The 25212-nt window shown below is 39.1% G+C and overlaps 1 protein-coding gene across 1 annotated transcript in view; it reads left to right on the forward strand.

The window, feature by feature from the left end:
• Positions 1–1979: 1979 nt before the first annotated feature.
• LEPR (leptin receptor) overlaps positions 1980–25212 on the forward strand; it is a 64113-nt gene continuing 40880 nt past the window's right edge. The window contains exons 1-3 of the mRNA XM_028142370.2: positions 1980–2019; positions 8610–8939; positions 10885–11008. Coding sequence (XP_027998171.1) covers positions 1980–2019; positions 8610–8939; positions 10885–11008 — 494 coding nt within the window. The remainder of the gene's footprint in view (positions 2020–8609; positions 8940–10884; positions 11009–25212) is intronic.

Below are 25212 nucleotides of genomic sequence, written 5' to 3' on the forward strand. Positions count from 1 at the left end.
CCCAAATCCAGACTCCAAGGTCTAAAATCCACTACCTCCCGCAGTCCCGTAGACCCTTTTTTTTCCACAGACAGACGCTTTGCCTGTCCTCAAGGACGCAGCTTGGTGCTGTGTAGTTTCTCCCTGACCTTCTGGGCACAGAGGTCCGGCAGATTCTACTGCCTAGATCTTTGATTTTTCCTTTATCGGGGGATCGCTGCCCTTTCTGGCTGCAAACTGTCTCACCAGCTGCGTCTCCTTCACCAATTCGGGATGGATTCCACTTATTTCAGCTGCTCCCTCTATTTGCTCCGGGACAAGGCTCAGGACACGTTCATCTATTCCACTGCCATTTTGTCTCCCTCAAGGATAGTCTCTCTCTCTTTCTCTCCCTCTCTGTCTGATCTTCACCTGCAGCCAGGCTTTTCTTTCTCTCGCTCTCATTTTATTTTAAGTACTCTGAATTTCCAGTTGAGAAATTTAACCATAAGAAAGCTTAAAGCAAATTAATAGGTCATCCTTAGAAAGTGAATTCTAATTAATGGCATTTTGTATATTAGACTTATTTTGGTCACTTTACTATTAGTTTCCCCTTTGCTTGATTTTTCCCCTCATGTTTAAAAATTTCTATCACTTTTTTTTCTGTTATTTTTGTTTTCATAAACCTTCTTATATTCCTTTCTGGTACAATTTCTGGTGCATTTAGATATTTCTGTCTTTGAGGCTATTAAATGTACCACCTTTCACAATCTATGTCCTTTTCATACCTGTGATTGTTTCTTTGTTAATAAGAGCAAAACCTGACTGCAAGATTTCAAGCCATATGAATAGTTTGTGTTTTTCATGGAACATTAAGTAAAAGAATGGCTGGCTTATGTAAGGAAAAGCAATTGATCTACTTTGTCATTTAACTCAGCAGATAATATTCAGTTGAGTTAAAAGTGAGTCAAATTAATTGTTGGACTGAATGATTAGTCACTAGTCAGTTCATTTGAAACACTTAGCCTAGTGATATGTTTATCTATGACACATTCTGATTATGAAACTTGTCCTTGGGTTTATTTTATGAGAAAATTTTGTGTCAAAAACAGGTAGCATTAAAAAAAAAAACTAGGAAGAATTTGCACACATTTCATAGGATTAAAAAATGAGGATTTCAAACTGAACCCTTTTTTAGAAATCCTAAATAAAATAAATGTTGTAATGTCAGTGTATAAATAACTCATATTCTTATGAAAAATGAATTGTCTGAAAAACAAATTTACCAGACTACAAAATAGAAGATCTATTTTCTTCCCAAGAGTTATTAAGTTGCAAACTAAACAAACATGTCTTTCTGTTTACTCACCACATGGTACCAATTCTCAGATATGACTCATGAGGCATGTATCTTATTTAATATTTGATAATGTTATTTGTGGTAAAGATGTAATTTCTGTTTTCAAATAAAATCACCCAGAATTATGGGAAGCTCAGAGAGTGACTGGAGAGATCATCCATCTGATTTGTAGATGAGGAACCTGAGGTATAGAGTGTTGAAGTCCCAAGTCCTATAACTGATTTGTAAAAGAGCCTAGATTGACACCTAAGACTCCTGACACCTAATCCAGGGCTTTTCACCTCTGATTAACTTGCGTGTGGTGAACTGAATCCCAATTTGAGATTTAAAAAAAATTGGGCCCTGGCTGGTTTGGTTTAGTGGCTAGAACATTAGCCCACAGATGGAAGGGTTCCAGATTCAATTCTGATCAAGGGCACATACCTCAGTTGCAGGCTCCATTCCCCACCCTGGTCAGAGCAGTGAGGGGGGCAACCAATTGATTATGTCATGTATGAATATGTGGCATACTTTAAGTATGTAAGGTAGCATGTGCACATGAATAAATCTATAATACAGTTGTCCTTTAATATGAAACACTTCCCTGATATTGATTCAGAGTATTATTGATAATTAAAATATAAAGATTTACTGTTTTTCAGGTGTTCTTCTCTGAAGTAAGATGGCTTGTCAAAAATTTTGTATGGCTTTGTTACAGTGGGGTAAGTTACTTGTCTTTTCCTCCACTTGAAAATCATTTCTATTTTTCAATTACAGTTGAAATACATTATTATATTAGTTTCAGGTGTATACCCCAGTGATTAGACACTACCTAACTTACTAAGTGATTATCCTGATAAATCTTTCACCCATCTGACACCATACATAGTTATTAGAATATTAATGACTATACTAGGGGCTCAGTGCACAAATTCGTGCACCTTGAAAGGAACTGTGGGCTGCGAGGCTGCAGTGGGCACAGGGGTGGGTCTTGGCCCATCCTCTGCACCCCCACCTGGCCACTCCCACCATGGCCCACAGTCCCTTGTCTTCTGGCAGCCTGGCTTCTGCTGCCATAGCTCCCATGTGCTGACGGCGCCGGTCCTAGCCCTGCTTGCACCAGCTGATGGTGTGGAGCTATTGGGGCCAGCACCAGTAGCAGGTGTGTGTGGCAGCTGCTGCCCCGATCACCCCTCAGGAGCAGGGAGAGGTAGAGAAGCCTTGAGGGGTGATCGGGGCTGGCAGCCGCTGCTTGCACCCACTGATGGCACCAAGCAATCTGGGCTGGTTCTGGGTGCCAGCAGTGGGTGCAAGCAGCAGCTCTGGTGCCAGCAGTGGTGCAAGTGGGGCCAGCACCGGCAGCAGGTGTGAGCACTGGGCAGGACCTTGGCACACGAGAGCAAAGAATTTTCACTAACCACCAGAGGTTTTTCCTGATGACAGCGACTGGCTCCATGCCTTGATCTGGCAACCTGCTCACTTGTTCCACAATCCCACCACAGCCAACGCCCACCATGTTCCACACGCACCCCCTGGTGGTCAGCGCACGTCATAGCGACTGGTTGATCAGTTGTTTGGTTGTTTAGTTGTTCTGTTGTTGTTTGGTCTGTTTGCATATTAGGGTCATATATATATATGGATTCCCTAGGCTATACTTTATATCCCCACTAGAGGCCCAGTGCACAAATTCGTGCACCAGTGAGGTCACTTGGCCTGGCCTGTAGGATCCAGCCAAAACTCTCCGACATCCCCTGAGGGGTCCTGGATTGCAAGAGGGCATAGGCCAGGCCGAGGGACCTCACTGGTGCATTATCAAGGCTGGGCAGGGACACGGGAGGTTGGCCAGCCAGGGAGGAACCGTGGGAGGGCTCCAGGGCATGTCTGGCCTGTGTTGCTCAATCCCAATGGGCCGGACCCCAGCAGCAAGCTAACCTACCAGTTGGAGCATCTGCCCCCTGGTGGTCAGTGCACCATAGCAGTCGGGCAACATTAGCATATCATTAGCATAGTATGCTTTGATTGGTTGAATGGACGATTGGACAACCAGACACTTAGCATATTAGGCTTTTATTATCTAGGATGACTATTCTGTAACAACCAATTTGTACTATTTTTTTAAATAAATGTTTTTATTGATTTTAGAGAGAGAGGAAGGGAGAGGGAAAGAGAGATAGAAACATCAATGAGAGAGAAACATTGATTGGCTGCCTCCTGCATGCCCCTACTGGGGATTGAGATTACAGCCTGGGCATGTGCTCTGACCAGGAATCAAACCAAAGACCTCTTGGTGTATGGGACAACACTCAGCCAACTGAGCCACACTGGTTGGGCCCCATTTGTACTTCTTATTAAATGTCCATATGTAAGATTTTTCTCTTGGAGATACTTGCTAACAGAAGTTTCCTATATTTGCTAACAGAATTTTCTGTTTATAGGTAGGAATTCTCATTCTCATGCTCACTTAATGAAAGTATTAGTGTGAAAATGAAAACCTTTTATTCTTTTGCAAATAGCGTGAAAATGAACACTATTCTCAAACTCTTGGAAAGAACCTGATTTATATTCTACCAGAAATATAACACACACACACAAACTTTATATTTATAGTTGCAAAAATAGAATTGGTGTCTATATACTGCTCTGTGTTTGTTTTTTCAAAATACATTTTTATTGATTTTAGAGAGGAAGAGAGAGAGAGAGAAACACCAATGATGAGAGAGAATCATTGATTGGCTGCCTCCTGCATGCTCCCTATTGGGGATCAAGCCTGCCACCCAGGCATATTCCCTGATTAAGAGTTTAACCATGACCTCCTGGTTCATAGGTCAATGCTCAACCACTGAACCACATTGGTGGGGCTGTTCTGTTTTTTTTGTGTGTGTGTTTTTTCCTACTTAACAGCTTTTCAATTTACCATGCCTTTTTTTTTTTTGTATTTACTGATGTAATTATTTGTTTAATGATAGCATGACAATGAACTGTATAAATCTACCTAAATTATTAATTTATTTGACCAATTCCCCATTAATAGAAATTTATTTTCTGTAACAAATAATGCTGCATTGAAATGTATAAACATATATCTTTGTATATTTTGGAGAATGTTTTTGTAGATTAATTCCTAAAGAGGGATGTTTATTTTGAATAGTGTGTACATTTTTTGATTTCAGAGAGGAAGGGAGAGGGAGAGAGAGAGAGAAACATCGATGTGAGAGTGAAAAATTGATTGGCTGCCTCCTGCACACCCCCTACTGGGAATCAAGCCCGCAACCTGGGCATGTGCCCTGACCAGGAATTGAACCAGCAATCCTTTGGTGCATGGGATGATGCCCAACCAACTGAACCACACTGGCCAGGGCAAGAGTTACTTTTAACTCAGCCATTATGTTCTTATAAAGTCTCTAACTTATTGGATGAGGCCCACCCACATTAGGTAGGCCAATCTGCTTTACTCAGTCTACTGATTCAAGTATTAAATTAATCCAGAAATATTCTCACAGACACACCTAGAATAATGTTTGACCAAATGTCTGAGTCCCTTGTAGGCCTCAACAAATTGACTCACAACATTAATTATTATAATCCAAACACTTTATTATGCTTTGCAATTTTTCTCCTTGCTCATCATTTGCTTTTTAACTTTGTTTCCTTTTATAGCACAAAAATTTATATATACATACGAATATTCATATATATATATATATATATATATATATACACACATACACACACACACACACACACACACACACACACACACACACATATATATCCTATATAACAAAAACCTAATATCTAAATCAACCAAACGGTGGAATGACCTATCGCTATGATGCACACTGACCACCAGGGGACAGACGCTCAACGCAGGAGCTGCCCCCAGCCTGCAGGCCCCAGGCCAGTTAAGGTGGGTGTGAGCGGCCCCCCCCCCCCCCCCGATCACCCTGCCAGTTGCCCTGCAGAGGGAGGTGACCAGCAGCAGTGGCGGTGGGGAGGGCGAGGCCAGTGAGTGGGCAGCACCAGGCCAGCCAAGGCAGGTGCCAGCGATGGGCCCCCGTTCACTCCGCTGGTCACCCCACAGATTGGCCCTGATCACCAGCCAGCCTAAGGACCCCACCGAATTTCATGCACCAGGCCTCTAGTGTGTATGTATATATATCAAATGACAGTCAAACTTTAATTCTCTAAATAAAGGAGCGGTTTATGTGGTAATAATCTTTAAAATAAAGGACTATGACACAAAATGATAGGTTTATTCTCAAATGGAATAGAGATGCCATTTGAAATTCTATTTTGCATTATAACTGATAAACAATAACAAATATCATATAATGGGATATTATCAAGGGATGGTATATACCTTAGAAATTTCCATCTTAAATACCACCAGAAGAATGCCTTCAGAAATTAAATGTATACTAGTCTTTCTCCTATCCATTGAAGGAATATCCTCAAGAGAAAGCTTACAGATGTTCTTTTACTATCTTGTGATTTTTATTTTTATTTATTTATTTATTTGTTTATTTTTATGTATTTATTTATTTATTTTAATAAATCTTTATTGTTCAGATTATTACAGGTGTTCCTCTTTCCCCCCCGCCCCCCATAGCTCCCCTCCAACTGATTCCCCACCCCACCCCATACCCTTACCCCCCCGCCACTGTCTTCATCCATAGGTGTAAGATTTTTGTCCGATCTCTTCCTGCACCCCTCAGACCCCCTTCCCTTTGAGAATTGTCTGTCACCTCCCTTTCTATGTCCCTGATTCTATTATATTCACCAGTCCATTCTGTTCTTCAGATTTTTTTATTCACTTGCTTTTTAGATTCACTTGTTGGTAGGTATGTATTTGATGTCTTTTTGTTGTTCATAATTTTTACCTTTACCTTTTTTTTTCTTCTTCCTCTTCTTAAAGAATACCCTTCAGCATTTCATGTATTCCTGGTTTGGTGGTAATGAACTCCTTTAGCTTTTTCTTGTCTGTGAAGCTCTTCATCTGACCTTCAATTCTGAATGATAGCTTTATCTTGTGATTTTTAACTGCCCTGAAGCACAGCAGGCTTCTGTTTGAGATTAGTCACACATTGCCGATGACTTTTGAGCATACTATTTTCACTTGCTTCTCACTGCATTCTAGTTTTATTCTGATGTTAAAAACAAAAAACAAAAAAACTCATCATCTAATTCAGGTTAATTTCTTAGTTTTTAAAATTAAAGTCAAGTTATCATTTATAAAACCCATCTTATCTGGCAATCATTACCTGTGTGCCAACTATTTGTGAGCATCTACTTGGCCATTCCAATCTAAAGGTGCTCTTATTAGCTTCTCTACTTCTTTGTTGTACATACTATTCTTTCTCATTGTAGCCATCTATATATTTACAGAAAATACTCAGGATAACTCCACTGTTACACATTTCAGAACAAACCATGTCACAAAAGACTTTTAAAAAGCAATAACACACTCATTCTTTCTTATATAATTCTCTCATCATCTCTACTTAATTTTGTTAGGTTCCACTCAAATGTTTCACATTAAATTTCCCAAAGGTTTGCAGTGTGATCAGGTTCTGTGAATCAGAAAAGTTCCTGGGATATTGTTACCATGATAACATATGCTTTGAGATGCATGCTCTGGACTCCTCGCAGGTTTAGGTTAATTTGGAGGGAAAGAAATACCATTTTCAAAGGAAGCATGCAAACAAAATAGAATTATCTTTTAATTGAACTGATTCAATAGTTGCTATGTCTATGACATTCATTATTACATTTTAAATTTCAAATACTTCTTTGAGGAATTTAGGCTAACTTCAGTTCAGCCAACTGAATCCTCCATGTGCAGCTAGAAAATATAATGCTTTTAATTAATACCATTACATATTCATGGGTTTTGTAATACCAAAGAAATAAGTTATTCTCTTTTCATTGAGATATTATAATTTTAGAAATGTGTTAGAAATATTGAAGTACAAAGGAACACTATTGCAATGAGGATCCACTTTCAGTGATGTTATGGTAGCTAATTATTAACACAGGGCAAAATAATATTAGTCATGCTAATCATTTTTGCCTTAATTTTTTCATCTGATACATGTTTATGTCAATTTATATTTATAGAAAGGTTTAGAGACTAAGCTGTTAACAGTCAGTATTTATGTATTGTTTGGATATTTTATGTCTTATTTTTATACTTTAAAATAATTGTGAATTGATTTTTAAAAATTTCTATTTTCTTACATTTTACCCTAATTTTTCAAAATATTTATTCCATACAAATCCATGCAGAATTCTCAGAATTCCCATTCTGCATTATTCTGTATATGAAGTAACACAGCTGTTGGATTTAGGTAACTTGTAAAAGAAATAATTATAGAAAGTTGATATTTTATTTTCAAACAATTCATTATTTAAAAACAAGTATCACTTTTGAGGATTACTTTTGGTACAGGATTTTTTATAATTGTGCTTAACTTTGATGTATCTTAAAAGTGATAATTGTCTTTAATCAGCAATGGAAGATTCCTGTAAGAAGTCTTGTCATTGTGCACCGAGTCTTGGAGAGTGCATTAAGGGTATGTTTCATATGATGTCATATATCTGGAGGATTATGGGCAGGATCAGTTCATCTAAGTATCCTGATGTTGAAGACAAACCCTTTATGAAAGGATTCAGTGAAAGTACTGTTAACATTTTGGTGTCATTCTCTTTAAGAAATATTAAAACAGCCCGGCTGGCGAGGTTCAGTGGTTAAGCATCGACCCATGAACTCAGGGCACATGCCTGAGTTGCGGGCTTTGATCCCCAATAGGGGGCGTGCAGGAGGTAGCCAATCAGTGATTCTCTCTCATATTGATGTTTCTGTCTCTTTTTCTCTCTCTCTTCCTTTCTCTGAAATCAATAAAAACATATTTTAAAGAAGAAATATTAAAACAGCACTTCAATATTTATCTATGTAATTGTCCATTCAGATATTTCTTATCTATGCTGGAGTTCATTAGAATATTCTTTAGAAATGAAAATTGAAATATTTAGTTAAACTTTCTTTTTATTAAAATATAAATTATACTAATGAGAAAGCAGAAGCATGAATTTCCAAAAAGGGGTGCTAGAGAGTGAAGTTGTCTCAAAATAAATGCACCTCTCAAGTATAACACATTATACAATAAATGTACAGAGCCATGTATTAGGCACCGATTGAGCACTTGGAAAGTTAAATAATTATTGTTGAGCACTGCATGGTTTAATCTTAGATACTTCCTATTTATGTCTTAGTCAAAATGATTTTTTATGTGTGTTTTTAATGTCCAAACAGAATTTATTTACGTGATATCGGCATTTAACTTGGCATATCCCAGTACTCCTTGGAGATTTAAGCTGTTTTGCATGCCACCAAACACAACTTATGACTTTCTCTTGCCTGCTGGAATCTCAAAGAACACTTCAAATTTGAATGGATATTATGAGCCACTTTTAGAAGCTAAATTTAATTCAAGTGGTGCCTACTATTCTAACTTAACATCCAAAACAACTTTCCACTGTTGCATTTGGAGTGAGGAAAATGAAAACTGCTCTGTACAGGCAGACAACATTGAAGGGAAGGCATTCATTTCACCAGTAAATTCTTCAGTTTTTCAACAAATAGGTAAGTATTTTAATGTTCCAGGATTTAGCTGTTATTCAGCTGTATTGAACAAAATGTTTTTGTTCTCTGAAAACTGCATGGAATTGATGTCTTATGGATGGGGTTCTTAACACATATTATAATTTTATATTAGTAATAGAATTAGGATTCATCATGTGACCAAACTAATAAGCCCTCAATTTTTTTTATGTCCTATAAAATAAGATAAAAATGTAATGAAGGAACTTTTTTTAAACTATAAATACATTTCTTGTGGTCTTCTAAATGTGCTTTAAAATAGAAAAGGCACACCTAATTTATTAAATAGATAAAATATTTAAAATATTCAATTGTTAAATTAGTTACATTTTAAAGCATTTATGAGTAATAATATTTGTTCAAACAAAGAATTGCTCTGTAACCAATAGATCTTTTAAGTCAAGGAGTTTTTGTTGTGTGAGGTTAATGCCTACTGAATGTAGCTAGTGTGGTTAATAATGTTGCATCTGGAGATCTAAACAACAAAATTATTTCCAAGCCTTCTGGAAGAGTTAATAGAGCAGTCACTTGATGTGGCAATATAAAGAGACCTACAGGATGAAAATAAGGGCACACCTATGTATAGCATTCCTATGTAGGATTAATCAGGATTTCTCAGCTTCTACACTATTGACATTTTAGGCCAGATAATTATTGGTTATGTGGGGCTGTTCTGTGCATTGTAGGATGCTTAGCAGTATCCCTGGCTTCTACCCACTAGATGCCTGTACCACTTCCTCCCCAGTTGTGACAATCACAACATAGCTCCAGGTTTTGCCAGATGCCCCATGGAGGACCAAATGGCCCTGGCGGAGCACCACTGATTCAATGGAAAAAACACTCCAGTTTGTGGAAATCAGTTTAGGAATAAGGATAAAGAATACATATGCAATAAAATCAGAGTTTTAAAACAAGTTAGCGGTGCCTCCAATTGAATCTATAGTCTTTTAATTTTGTTATAAATTTTTTATTCCACTGCACTGTCATTAAAATGAAGCACTTTAAAAAAATTGTAAAGAAACTTAGCCATTCTAGTGATTATTAAATGTATTAAGAATGAACCTAAGAAATCAGGGTCCTTAGGATGAGCTTTGACGTGATTAAAAAAAAGTTAATATTTTCTTCACATAAAAGGAATGGCTACAATGCTGTAGATTTAAATTTTATATACTGTATAAATAAAGGCTAATAGCTAGTTACTTCTGAGTGAGTTAAAGTCTTTAAAACTAAAATTATTAATTTAAGTGGTGGTTACTGATTATTCTGCCAAGAGGAATTCAAGAAATCTTTTAGGTTTGGGGAAATATGTTACTGTTGCCCTAAGATAGTTTCAGTTTTGTCTTACTAGTCAGGATTTCCATTTTTTGCTACTCTTGCTTTCTAAATTACAAACCACCTGTAGTTTATCTTACATTACCAGCTGAGTTTTTCAGCGTGCTGTGAAATAAACTTTTATCAGTTATATTTGGAACCTATAATATTATAATAACAAGAATTTAAGACATGCATCATAGTTCAAATGTGAATCACCTAGCTTTTATTGTTAAAATAGACACAGAAATATTGCTCCACATTTTCTTGTACTTTGATATTTAATGTTCTCTTTTCTCTTGGAAAGTGAGCCTGAACTGAGCTATGTGAGGATTTTGTTTTGAGGATTGTCCTATGTAAGTGATTCAGGATAAAAAGGTCTAAGAAGCAATAATTGAATTTAATTATTTTTTACACAAAAAGGAAACCAAAGGCCAAAGGCACTGAACGACTTTGGCAAACACATACCACTAGGTAGAGCCCGTTTTGTTTTGTTTTCTCTTGGAATGGGCAGTGTGAGTTGTATCAGAACACTGGTAAATTTAATTTAGCTCTTCTCTTTCAGTGAATTGTTCAGAATGTTTTTCAGATTTAAAGTAGTTTATTTTTAATTCAGGTACAAACTGGAACATACAGTGCTGGATGAAAGAGAACTTGGAATTATTCATCTGTTATATAGAGCCATTATTTAAGAATTCTTTCAAGAATTATGACCTTAAGGTCCATCTTTTATATGTTCTGTAAGTACCAACTAAATTAATTTGTACAGTTATATGACACATTTTTTAAAAAATGTATAGAAGTGGATTGTGAAACCGCTCCTATCCATACATTTCCTTTGATGTCTACGTAAGTTTCTAGGTAGCAGTTTATATATATACTAGAGGCCCGGTGCATGAAATTTGTGCACTGGGGTGGGTGTCCCTCAGCCCAGCCTGCACCCTCTTCTATCTGGGAGCCCACAGGGGATGTCAACTGCCAGCGGAATCAGGCCTAAACAAGCAGTTGGACATCCCTCTCACAATCTGGGACTGCTGGCTCCTAATCACTTGCCTGCCTGGCTGCCTGATTGCCCCGAACCACTCTGCCTGGCAGCCTGATAGCCTAACTGCTCCCCTGACAACCTGATTGACACCTAACTGCCCTCCCTTGCAGGCCTGGTCCCCCCAACTGCCCTCCCCTACAGGCCTGGTCCCCCCAATTGCCCTCCCCTGCAGGCCTGGTCCCCCCCAACTGCCCTCCCCTGCTGGCCTGGGTCCCCCACAACTGCACTCCCCTGCTGGCCTGGTCCCCCCCAACTTCCCTCCCCTGCAGGCCTGATCACCCACAACTGCCCTCCCCTGCAGGCCATCTTGTGGCAGCCATGTTGTGTCCACATGGGGTAGCCATCTTTCACCACATAGGGGTGGCCATCTTGTGTGTTGGAGTGATGGTCAATTTGCATATTACTCTTTTATTAGATAGGACGAGAGGCCCTGTGCATGAAAATTTGTGCTCTCAGGGGTGGGGGGATCCCTCAGCCTGGCCTATGCCCTCTCACAGTCCAGGAGCCCTCGGGGAATGTCCGACTGTGGCTTAGTCACAGACATCCTAAGTCACAGACATCCTTAGCTCTGCCAAGGAAGCAGGAGAGGCTCCCGCCACCACTGCTGCGCTTGCAGCCGTCAGCCTGGCTTGTGACTGTGCGGAGCTCCTTCTGTGGGGGCACACTAACCACCAGTAGGCAGTTCCTGCATTGAGCGTCTTCCCCCTGGTGGTCAGTGTGCATCATAGCGACTGGTCGTTCCTGATCATTCCGCTGTTAGGGTCAATTTGCATATTATCCTTTTATGACATAGGATTTTTTTATACAACTTTCTTTTCCATTAGTTTTTCTCTTTTCTCCTCCTCTTTATTCATGTGGCAAGACATTGCAGATATGAACGGGCATATATTATGAAAAAAGTATGAGCTCAATTTAGGGGTGTTAGATATGTGAGTGGAGGGTGGGAATTTTTTTTCTATTTATTTTTCACAGGCTAGTGGTTGGGGCAAAAGTGCACAGGGTTTTAGTTTTAGTGGTTGCTGATGTGTACCTGGCCCGCACATGAAGCTGTGGGAGCACAAGAGTAGTGTAGGAGCCTTGGTGAGGATATCTAGGACAGCTGGTGAGAGAAGAGAGGTGGGAAGGCTGCCTAAGGAAGGAGACCAGCTGAGTTGAGTTTTCAGGGCTGAAGAAGAGCTAATAAGAAAAAAAAATGTGAGTAGGTACTATTGAGAAGCAGATCAGCATTACCTGGATGCTTCTTAGAAACTGAAATTCCAGTGCCACCCCAGAACTAGTGAGCCAGAAATTCTGAGAGTGGGGCCTATTGGTCTAGGTTTTAAGAAGCCCTTAAGTGATTCTGATGAAACTGAAGTTTGAAAATCCCTGGTGTAGAGGTTACTAAGACATATTTTGGAATTGGACCACCTGGCTCTATGACTTACTAAATGTACACTCACAGCACTGGCTATGCTTAACAGCATTCCTCACTCTAGAAATTAACTCACTGGACATATTCATACAAATGCTTCACAATTATTTGTCGAATCAATATTGCTAACGTGCTGTCTAAGAAATTTTTGTTAACTTACCCCCTCAGAAATGTATTGATGAGGCAAAATTATTATTTTTTAAAATTTATTTTTATTGATATCAGAGAGGAAGGGAGAGAGAGACAGAGACAGAAACATCAATGATGAGAGAGAATCATTGATTGGCTGCCTCCTACATGCCCCCTACTGGGGATTGAGCCTGCAACCCGAACATGTGCCCTGACTGGGAATCGAACCGTGACCTCCTGGCTCAACCACTGAGTCACGAAGGCTGGGCGAGGCGAAAGTTATTGACGAAGAAATAATATTGTCTAAAGGTGCGGCTAGTGAGAGGTCAATTGTGCCAGATATAACAGAACAGTATAATAAGGTCTGAATAATATCAATTGACTTGACAATGTGGAAGTAATGGAAACTTTGGCCAGAGCTGTTTCAAGGAGTGGAAAGGGAGATAGCCAGAACCAAATGAAACTTGGGGGAAGGATCCTGAAGAGCTGACTTCTGAGGAGTTGGTATTGGTTCCTCAGGTACTTGATGGAGGGACCCTGCAGAGCTGCAACTCATACATCTGAGGAGGGGATGCTAGACCGCCTGTATTGATGGGTCTCTGAGGAGACATGTTATGGCTGGTTCTGAGAATGTGGGGGGGAAAGACCTGGTTATTGAAATCAATTGCAGCTATCCAGGGGAAGAGCCTTTGCTGGGGTCATGAATAGGAAGCAAAACAAGAAGGATCAAGTCCCTTGTTCCTTCATCAGCCTTCTAGTGTCCTAGCTCCCATTATAGGTAGAGGTTAACCAGCATTCAGGAGTTGTGCAGGGTTCAGATGCAGAGTGGGAAAGCAGAGTGTAGAGGGTGGGTTTGAAGATGAGAAACAAAAGCTTCGTCAGCATAGCTCACCCCATTGGCTACATGGCAGCCACACACACCTTTGTACATACACTGGAGCTACGACTTCCCTGTAGCTTCATGCTTTCACTTACTAAGTTGCAACTACATTTTGAACAAAAGGAGACACCAAAACAGGGAGATGCTCTGTGCCAATGGTCATTGTATCCATTTCTGTGCAACATTTACAATTCTGATATCTGGGCAATATTAATTTCTCTTTACATTCAGACACAGTCTCACCTATATGAATATTCTTTAAACCAAATACTAACTTGTAAAGTTACCACCACCAAGAATCCTTATGTAGAATGATAGGGGAAGGAGTTGATTCAGAGCAAATTACTTAATATATAAAAATAAAAAATTAGTTAATATATGTATTTTGTATGTATTATATACAAAATACAGTTAATGTAAACCAAAAAGGAAGAAAATATGCTTAATGGACATCATCTTCATTTTTGTGCTGATTATCAGGCTGTAGTTAATACTTATAACTTACGTTGAACTATTTCTTAAGGTTGTCCCAAGAGTAGCCCAGGTAGGGTGTCCTTGCTGTCACACCTGACATTGAATGTCTCTGTGCTAATAATTTCCACATCTCAGTGCTGGCCCCTAGATGCTACCACTGATGAGTCTAAAAACCCCTGCCATCCCTGCTCCTCTGTGCAGTCCTCATCAGGGCCAGTGTCCTGAATGGGGGTGGCTGATGGGTGAGGACGTGCCCTCACTGCCAGTGTTTCGGCCTTACAGAATGGTGGATTTTCCACCCTGATGCTGGACAGCCCAGGCACCGAAATAAATGTCCACAACAGAAATGTCTGGACTATAAATCCAAGAGGCCCAAGAAGCCTAGCTGAGATTGTGAAGGTTGGAAGGTGGAGGAATACAGGTAGTGTCAGGCTAAGGGTGGACATTTAAAGCATGGAAAGAATGAGCTTATTTCTAGTCTATAGAAAGTGACCCAGCAGGGAGAGAATAGTTGAAGATATGATAGAAAGGGACCTATTGGACGTATATGATAGATAGTGAGTAGTTGAATAGGCAAGTTCCAGAAAAAGAGCACAGATAGAGGAATGAAGAACAATCCCTTTGTCTTCTGAGTACTGAGACAATAAAGGAAGCCAATGGGGATGAAGATATAGCTGAAGTTTGGGGAAGAACATTTCCTGCTTTATTGGGTAAAACAGATTTTAGCACAGAGAAAAGAATTCATTTGCAATGTAGTACATACCTATAGTGACCTAAATACTTTGGATCATGATCAAAAACTCACTTTTTATTTTAAGTACACAAAGTACACAAGTGTAATTGCAAAATTACAATTTACAAGCACTTTGTTCTACATTTCAAAAATGCCACCACCAAGTTATTGACACATTTATGTACAAAACAGATTAATACTTGCTACAAAGCACTCTGTGAAAATGAAAACTCTAATAACAGAAGAAAAAAAGGCAAAAGCATCAACATCATTACATAAGTTTAAAAGATAGTTTTTAAACCTGGGTTGCAGGTTTGATCCGAGGTCCTGGTCGGGGTGTGTGTGTGAGGCAACTATTTGATGTAGTTTCTCTCACATTGATGCCACCACCCACTCTCTCACTCTCTCTCAAAAAAAAAAAAATCAATGGGAAAAATGTCTTTGGGTGACATTTTTCAAACAATACAACAATAAAAACAACAATAAAAAATGATGGTAAATTAACTATATTTTTAAAAGCTTGCTCATATGATGAGTTTAGCAGATTCTTTTTACCTGCTTTTATTCTTAACTTGGGTTTCTAAAAATATCAATACAGGAAAACCTGTCTTAAGTGCATTCAATTTGAGAAGCGGTCTGTCCTTCATTAATTGTTCTATCCTTTGTATGATTTGGTTAATTTGATGAATATGTATATTTTACCAATTGTCACATACTAGTTCTGCCTTTAATTCTATTTTTTGTGCACATCTTTGGGCAATATATCTCTAAGTAATTCAAATAAGACTCTTTAGATCTGGAGGAAGAGATGGCCAGAATAACACATGAGAACTCCATGGAAGAGAAATTCCATAGTGGTGGTTACTATAGAAAAGTTTTAAATCAAAATCACCTTCTGTGGACATTAGGAAATTCATAAGAGAAATCTTTCAAATGCTTCCATGTGTAAATAATTATATTTTTAAAAAGAACTAACGCCTAATATTTATAAGAGTTTGAAAGCACTATAAATGTGTCCCTTAAGGGAAAGAATTGTTTGAGCTCAGATATTAATGTTTGTCAGAGAATCTGAAGGAGAGATACCAAAGAAATGTGCTGTTTCGGAACTGCTTTAGACCTTTTATCTTAGACCTGGGTTGGAAATCATCTTCTTCCTTCATGAGTTGCCTACTGTGTACACACTGAGCTGAGTGTGGGGAACAATGTTAACTCTACTCAGCCCTTGCCCTCCTGGAGCTAATAGTAAAGACAAAGGACATAGTAAAGTTTGAAAATGCTGTCATGTAATAAACACAGGGACACATGGAAACATACTAAAGTATCTGCCAAGATTCTGAGGGGGCAGAGAAGAATGAACCAGAATGAAGGGCATTTGCAAAGGCCTGTAGACATTTGAAGACTTGAAATGTTGCATGTGGTTGGGTCCGGAAGTTGGGGGATGATGACAGATAAATGTGGATGACTAAGCAAGGGTTATCCAGAGAGTTGGACTTTTGTAACTCCCGTTTAAAACGTGGATTTCCTTGGTCACACATTTTCATCAAGTAGCCACTCCATTTCACTACACCTAGTTTACTTGGTCTCTTCACAATTACTCCTGTCAGCTCTCTTGGTGATTTCAACATCCACATGGGTGATCTTCAATTTCTTGAATGCTTTACTTTCACTATTACTTTTTTTTTACCCCATCTAATTAACCCTTTCTCATGGACATACTCCAGACCTTATCATTAATGATAAGCATGCTATTTCTATAATCTCCATTTCAAGGATCCCACACTTTGACCCTTTCTCCTCCTACCTCTTGTGTTAAGCTTACTCCCTCAACCTCAGGAGTAATTCTCCATGTTTAGTGGCTCTGCCTTGTGGGTACCTGAACATGACACAAGGATGGGGAACTCAATCAGAAATATTGCTGATTCAAGAAGACAGAGATAGAAGTTCAGATAGTATAAAGAGGCTTGAATTCATGGAGCAGAGTACTGAAGCAGGGATGTGCACAGAAACTACTGTGGGGGTCCCCTTGACTCTTTGGCTGGATATCAGTCTGCCATGTTGGTAGATAGGAAAGCTTCTTGGGAAAGGACAATTACCAGGAGCTATAAGCTAAACAATCCCCAGAAGTCTCTTGGGACCAAGAATAATTTCATTTTCCACCAAGCAGATTGGAGAGACCTTGTTGGATATCAATGACTTTCAGTAGAAACCCCATAATAACCTACTTTCAAGTAGGGCCAGATTACTCCTAGAGTTAAGGTTTCTTTATACTATCTTTCCCTAGACTAAAAAGAAGCTTAAAGGCTTAGACTAGTGCTGAAGTAACTTAACTGACTGCCAGAACAAAATCGTCCATTCTTTTAGACTAAGACAATACGACCCAACACTCAAAAGCATAATATTCACAATGTCAGGAATCCAGTAAAAAATACTGAAGGAACAGGAAATAGACTTTTCTGTATATGAAGTAACAGAAAAATATAACCCATAACCAGGAGAAAGATAAAAACCAGTCAATAGAAAAAGACCTAGAAATGACAGAGATGATAGAATTAACAGCAAGGATAGCTATTATTAATATTCTCCATATGCTCAGAACATAAAGGAAAACATGAATCTAATCTATATCCTACCTAATAAAAGAGTAATATGCAAATTAACAATCACTCCGCTATACCCACAAGCCACGCCCACCAGCCAATCAGAGCGAGTATGCAAATAAACCCAACCAAGGTGGCTACAGCCACAGAGAGCAGGAGGGAGGCTTGGGTTTTTCAGGCAATGGAGGAAGCCAAGCTTTCCACCTGCCCTTGCTGGTCTAAGCCTCCACTCAAGGCTACAAAGTTTCAATTATAGAAGGTAAACAAATCCAAACAGAAATGGCGGCAGCCACAGAGCTAGAAAGAGTGGGAGGCTAGGGATGCCCCCAGTGACAGAGGAAGCAAAGCTTTCTGCACACCCTGGCCTGCCCAGGCCTCCACTCCAGGCTACAAAGTTTCAATTATAGAAGGTAAATAAACCCCAACAGAAATGGCTGCTGCCATGGAGCAAGCAGAAAGCTTGGCTCCGCTCTAGGCTACAAAGTTTCAATTGTAGAAGGTAAATAAACCCCAGATACCCAGGGCCTCTGGTTGGATGGCCGGGGGGCGTGGCCGGCCTGCAAACCACCACAGGCCCCTTGCTCAGGCTGCTCCACGCCCCAAGGGAACCCCCACCCTGATCTGGGACACCCTTCAGGGAAAACCAGCTGGCCCCCACCCATGCACCAGGCCTCTATCCTATCTAATAAAAGAGTAATATGCAGATTGACCATCACTCCAACACACAAGATCAAGATAGCTGCCCCCATGTGGTCAAAGATCCTGCCCCCATGTGGACACAAGATGGCCACCACAAGATGGCCTGCAGGGGAGGGCAGTTGGGGGCGATCAACCCTGCAAGGGAGGGCAGTTGGAGGCAATAAACCCTGCAGGGGAGGGCAGTTAGGGGTGACCAGGCCAGTAGGGGGGCAGTTGAGGGCAAGTATGTCGGCAGTGGGGGCAGTTGGGGGTGACCAGGCCAGCAGGTGAGCAATTAGGAGCCAGTGGTCCCAGATTGTGAGAGGGATGTCTGACTGCCGGTTTAGGCCTGATCTGCAGGATTGGGCTTAAACTGGTAGTTTGGACATCCTGCAAGGGGTCCCAGATTGGGGAGGGTGCAGGCTGGGCTGAGGGAACCCTCCCCCATGCACAAATTTCATACACTGGTCCTCTAGTCTATATATATAAAAGGCTAATAGGCAAAGTGTCCCCTTGGGAGTTTGACTGGGAGAATGGGAGTTCCATCACTCGCTATGATATGCGCTGACCACTGGGCGTGGTGTGGAATATGGCAGGTGACCAGTGGTGGTGGCGGGGCACTGAGAGAGCGAGGGAAGGAGGAGGTGGGGAGGCGGGGATGGGGAACTGTGCAGTGGTGGCATGTGTGGATGGTGAGGGAAGGAGGGGGTGGGGAGGCAGGGAACCTGATCAGCCCTGATAACCAGCCAGGCCTAGGGACCCTACCCGTGCATAAATTTTGTGCACCAGGCCTCTGGTCCTATATAATAAAACCCTAATATGCAAATCAACCCAACAGCAGAACAACCGGCTGAACAACTGGTCACTATGATGCGCACTGACCACCAGGGGACAGATGCTCAATGCAGGAGCTGCCCCCTCGTGGTTAGTGCACTCCCACAGGGGGAGTGCTGCACAGTTAGAAGCCGGGCTCACAGCTGGTGAGTGTATTGGCGATGTTGGGAGCCTGTCCCACCTCCACGGCAGCACTAAGGAGCAGTGAGCTGAGTGGTAAGGAGCAGAGAGCAGGCGGGCGGTAAGGAGCTAGGGGTCCCGGACTGCGAGAGGGATCCTGGACATCCCCCAAGGGGTCCCAGACTGCAAGAGGGTACAGGCTGGGCTGAGGGACCCCCCCTCCAGTGCATGGATTTTGTGCACTGGGCCTCTAGTGAGGATATAAAACGTGAAATTGATGATAAAAAAGAACCGAATGAAATTTTTAGAGAAGAAAAATACATTATTTTTAAAGTAAATAAAAGTGCTCAACGTTAATTGGGTCATTTTAGAGATAGTGTTATTCGATCAAGAAACATTTAGTGTGTACAGGCCACAGTGCTAGGCTCTGTGAGAAATATACTTTCCATTCTTCCCTTTTCCCCTTCTTTCTTTCTTTTCTCCTCTCCTCTCCTTCTCTCTTCCTTCCTCCCTATAAAGATGGACTCATGGATTACTTTAATTTATGGGCTATAATCACTTTCATTATTTTATTTTTCAAATTGTCTCATTTGTCTAGTTGGAGCTTATTCAAGCTGGTCCTTGTGTCCCTTTGATGTGTCCCATCTTTTACAATTATTTTTGAGGACTTTTTACTTTCTGGCATTACAATGTTTCAGGTTGATTTTATACGTTTCCTGCTATATCACTGGAAACCGCTATTTTTCCAAGGAGCCCTGATTCCTTTTTATTGGAGAATGGTATTTACGAAGCAGTATCTGGGGGCTAGATGTTTGCTGGTGCTTGGGTTGCATTGTTGCTAGGCCCTCTCTACTATAGAGCTAGTTACATGTGTACAAATACAATACAAACATGTTACATGTATATATACAAATCTACATATCTACATCTGTCTGTATATAAATATATTAAAAGTGTGTGTTCATACTAATATTTCCCATTTTACTCTAAAACCACAGGATCTGTTCTAGATTTTTTTCTTTTCGTTCTTTTTCTGTAACTCCTTTCTCCAGCAGTAAAATACCTGACTTCCCTTTCCCACAATCTTATTACCTATTTGCTCAGTCCTAGAATACATAACTAGAATACATATCAAGTTATTTTGAAGTTGCTAACCCATACCACTGTGAAAAACATACTAATTAGAATATAATATTTAGACTTGTTTTGTCTTTACTAAGGCTAAAGTTTACATTGAAAAATACTAGTTACAAAGTTAATTAGGATTCCTTCTCCTCCTTCTCTGTCCCTTGTGGTTATATTATTAACTTGATACACTTTAAGGTCCATTTGTTTTTGTTTCATTCCTCTTGTTTTCCTCTTTTATTTTCTTTCTCTCATCCTCATTGATTTCTCATTGTTTGGTAATATTTTACATCAGAAGATTACTTTGTGTTTTTATAAAATGCTTCTTAAACTTGTTTCCTTGATAAGATTTACCTAGTTCCGTACTTCCCACTTGGACCTGATTCACAAGATCTGGGTTGGAGTTGGTAATTTGCATTTCTGTCAAGTTCCAGGTGATGCTGATGTGACAGGTTATGGACTAGACTTTGAGAACCTCTGATCCGTAACACTTATTAAAAACAGATGCCTCAGCCCCACACCTACTGAATTCTCCATGGAGGATTTTGGAATCGATTTTTTAAGCCTCCATGTGACTCTTATGATAAGACTAGTCTGGGACACTAACCTGTCTTTGAAAATATTTGGGATTGGCAAAGTAGAATTTTGGGGTAACATTTATATAGATTACTAGTCTGAGATTTAAAATAAGTGACTTGATTAAATTACATACAAAGCTGATACTAAATTTTCCAATTCCTGTTAGTTAATTGGTTAGTCTATTATGTTTTGCTCTAAGTTTATGTCACAATCAGAAATTTGGGTGGCACCAGTTTGTAGTAATTTAGGATTATAACTAATCCTATAGTAATTTAGTATAAATCTCGGCTTACAGAAGTTTTAATACAGTCACAGAAAAATTTTCTGGGAACAAATAACTTGACCAAAGGTCAGAGGACAGAATGTGCTTTCTGTAAACTACTGTGGCTACCAAAAATGAAATTTCAATACTAAGTACTTATATATATGTAAATTCTGAGTGGAAAATGGGCCAAATGTAAAATTTGCAAATAAGTAAAATTTAAAATGTATTTGACAGATGTTTTTGTTTGTTTGTTTGTTTTTACTATTTCCCTTTCAAGTAAAGTGAGATTAAATAAATAGAAGCACTGTGTGTGTGTGTGTGTGTGTGTGTGTGTGTGTGTACTGGCAAGGCATAAAATAGTTTGCTGCATAAAAATATTTTAAGAATTTCAGTAATTCTTTCCTCCCTCCCTCACCTCATGCCCCTCTCCCCCCCCCATTAGTTGCCTCCTGTATGCACCCTGACCCAGGAGTGAACTCGAAAACTGGGTATGTGCCCTGACCAGGAATCGAACCTGAAACCTTTTGGTGTACGGGATGATGTTCCAACTAACTGAGCTGTTGGGCCAGGGCCAGTAATTCTTGTTTTGGTTATTTTAAGCCAGTGTATCTCTTTTTTTATTTTAAAATATTGATCATCATTTTAATCTTTATAGTTTAAAAGTATCAAATTTTTAGAGTATCATTTGATGTTCATAAATACTTAAAACTTTTAAAAGTCTTTTTGAAGGTAAAAGTTCTTGTGCTGACTTTGGCAAGTAGCAAAGCTGGTGTAGTCCAGGTTTCACACAAACTTGGAAAAATTTCTGTTCTCTTAAATATGACAAATATCGAATGTTTTTCTCAAGGAAAAAAATAATTTGAAATCTCTCTCTCTATATATATAAGGCTAATATGCTAAGTGTCCATCCAACCGGTCACTATGACGCGCACTGACCCCCAGGGGGCAAACACTCAATGCAGGAGCTGCTGTGACGCACACTGTCCATTTACAGAGAAATGGTACCACAGATCTGACCCCCACAAAGTAATATTTGGCTTCCCCCAAGTGGGAAAAGGCCCCGCCACCACCCCGGAGTGACACCCTACCAAATAGCAGCCTATGCTGCTGAGACCCCATGGCACAAAATGCAGCCCACAACCCAGCCCAGCCCAGAAACGGTGGCTGTGGGCACCAGGTAATGACATCACATAGCAACGCTCTGCTTCCTCTTCCTAGAAACCAGCCTCCTTGCAGTTTCTTCAGCCCAGGAACATGACTTGCTTTATAGCCAGGTGCAAACATTTCACACGTTAACCAAATGTCTGTGAAGTGTTTTCCTGTGCCTCATCTCATTTGATCCTCACAGAAGTCCTGGAGTAGTTAGATAGGAGACTTGGTAGAATCCTATTTTCTTTTCATTAGCCAGAAACAGAGATTTAGAAAGTTTAGAAACTTGACGCAACTGAAAAGAGGTAAGAAATGGTGGACATTGAAAATGACTTCAGGTTTTCTCACTGCACAGAATATAGTCAAACACTGCTGCAGTTAAATATTTTACCCTTTGTTCTCCCTGCATGATCTACAATAATAATGTGCTTCGTGTTGATATTTGCTGCTGTGTTGCTGACAATTACCTGAAAGAGAAGTTGGGGTGCTTCACTGGGCTAGAAAAAGTTTAGCTAAATCAGAAAGCAGGTCTAATTAAGCAAGTTTTTTCTCTATATAAAAAAGACTAAGTTGACTTGCACATGCGCAATACATATAAAGCTCTCGCTGGCGCCAATCACATGCATGTGTTTCCATGTGTCATTGTTGATCATGAATTTGGTTGACCCTTCTATTATAGAGAAAGGGTGAATAGTGATATTAAAATATTTCTTCTAATTAATTTCCTTTCAATGCACACAAATTTGTGCACTGGGCCACTAGTAATTATATAATTCTCTAATGTTCTAATTTTTAGAAATATTAACACAGCTCATATTAAGGATTCTTTAGTTGTGGCCCCTAAAGTCTTTATTATCCTGTACATAAAATGACAATGTCAACAGAAAAATTTATCTTCTAATAATAAGGCATCTTGGGTGTAATGAAATGAGCACTGAAGATGGAAGGGCAAGACTTCATATGATGTCTACCTTCTCCCTGACCCTCAGTTTCTTACTTATAAAGTAGGTGATACTAGTTCCCACATAAGGTGGATTAAAAAATTGTAGTAGATATTGATTATCAAGGTGTTTTATGTAAATTATAAATATATTATATTATGAAATTTACTGATATATTTAATGTTGTTTCTCTGTTTCTGTGTCCTTTACCCATCAAGTACCCACCACTAACGAATACGAAGTGTTTTGGCCTATCGCTGGGATTGAAATTTTTTTTTCTTAAAGGGCCAGATAGCCAATATTTTATTATTTTTTAAAAATATTTTTATTGATTTAAGAGAGGGAGAGAGAGATATACACATCAATGATGAGAGAGAATCATTGATCAACTGCCTCCTTCATGCCCCACACTGGGAATTGAGCCTGCAACCTGGACATGTGCCCTGGCCGGGAATTGAACTGTGACTTCCTGGTTCATAGGTCGATGCTCAACCACTAAGTCATGCCAGCCAGGATTGGTAGCCAGTATTTTAGATTTTGCAGGCCATAGTGTCTCTGTCATAACCTTGTAGCCATAGTTAATACGTAAACAAATGAGCATGCCTCTTTTTATGGATACTAACATTTGAATTTCATATAATTTCCACATATCATGGAACATTATTCCTTTTCTTTCTTTCTTTCTTTCTTTCTTTCTTTCTTTCTTTCTTTCTGTTTTTTTTTTTTTTTTTTTAAGAAAACATTTGAAAATGTAAGAAACCATTCTTAGCTCACAGGCTGTACAAAAAGAGGTATATTTGGCTTGTGGGCTGTAGTTTCCTGACTCCTGCTTAGAACATTTGAAAATTAGTTTTAGATTGATTCTTAGCGTTTCACAATAGGGTTTTCTGTTGGAGTGGCTTGGGAAATTTCTGAATAGAGATGCTTTTAAGAAAAACTAATTCTGAATTACTGTGATATGTATTCTATAGTTATATATAGTCATTATATATAGTTACTGTGATTTTTTGCTATGTATTTTTAGCTTCTTTGTGTATATTGAAATTTTAAAGAAAATGAAGATTGATTAAATAGAACCCAACAGTGAAGTGTTATAGAAACCAAAGAGTTAATCTAATTGGTTATCAGCCCTATTCTACAATTATCCACTGTATTTAGAAAAGGATGGCATTAGCAAGACCATCTAAGACTAAGAGAGTGTAATTCTAAGTTATTTTTTATTTTAAAAAGAAAAATATCACTAGAATTTTTTATCCTTAAAAACATAAAAAATATTAGTGAAAAATATATGTCTTGTTATTGGTTCAGTTCTATTTTTGCCTTAAAATTTGGGAGTTCTTCAGTCAAAGCTTCTGACATAAAACCACAATTTATTCAATTTGTTCCATATTCCTTTGAGAAAAGCTTTTATCTTAATATGTGAAAAACACATAAAAGGCAAGGCATAATATTTTTAAAAGTTACATTTTATTGGCTTTGTTTAAAGATTTATATAAAATGGAAAGTGCTAAGTCAATCCACCTCTGATTAGAAACAGTATTTGATGGGTGTACAACACTTCCAAGTTTTCAAAGATACTTTTATATAATTGTCTTTGATATTTACTACAACCTTGTAAAGATAGCTATTGCAGGCATTTTCTTTGTTTTACTGATTAAGGAAACTGAGGCTCATAAAATGCCCTTACGTGTCTATGGCTCATAAGCAAACATAATAACTTGAGTTTAAGTCTCAGTATGAATTTAGTGTGCTTTTTGCAACAATATTATTCCTTACACAGTGCCCAGTAGACTGCTTTACACATTAAAAGGTCTGTATATCTTGTTTCCTGATTGGTATTTTAGAACTAAATTAATACTAAAGTTTGATAAATTATGAAAATTATTAATACAGAAGTTTGATAAATTATGATAATTCAAAACATTTAATGCTAGTGGGATGTGTATGGAAAGGCTAGGGTACATTTCTTTCATGTTGTGTTTAT

Source organism: Eptesicus fuscus, chromosome 9 (genome assembly GCF_027574615.1).
Source record: "Eptesicus fuscus isolate TK198812 chromosome 9, DD_ASM_mEF_20220401, whole genome shotgun sequence".
Classification (NCBI taxonomy): domain Eukaryota; kingdom Metazoa; phylum Chordata; class Mammalia; order Chiroptera; family Vespertilionidae; genus Eptesicus; species Eptesicus fuscus.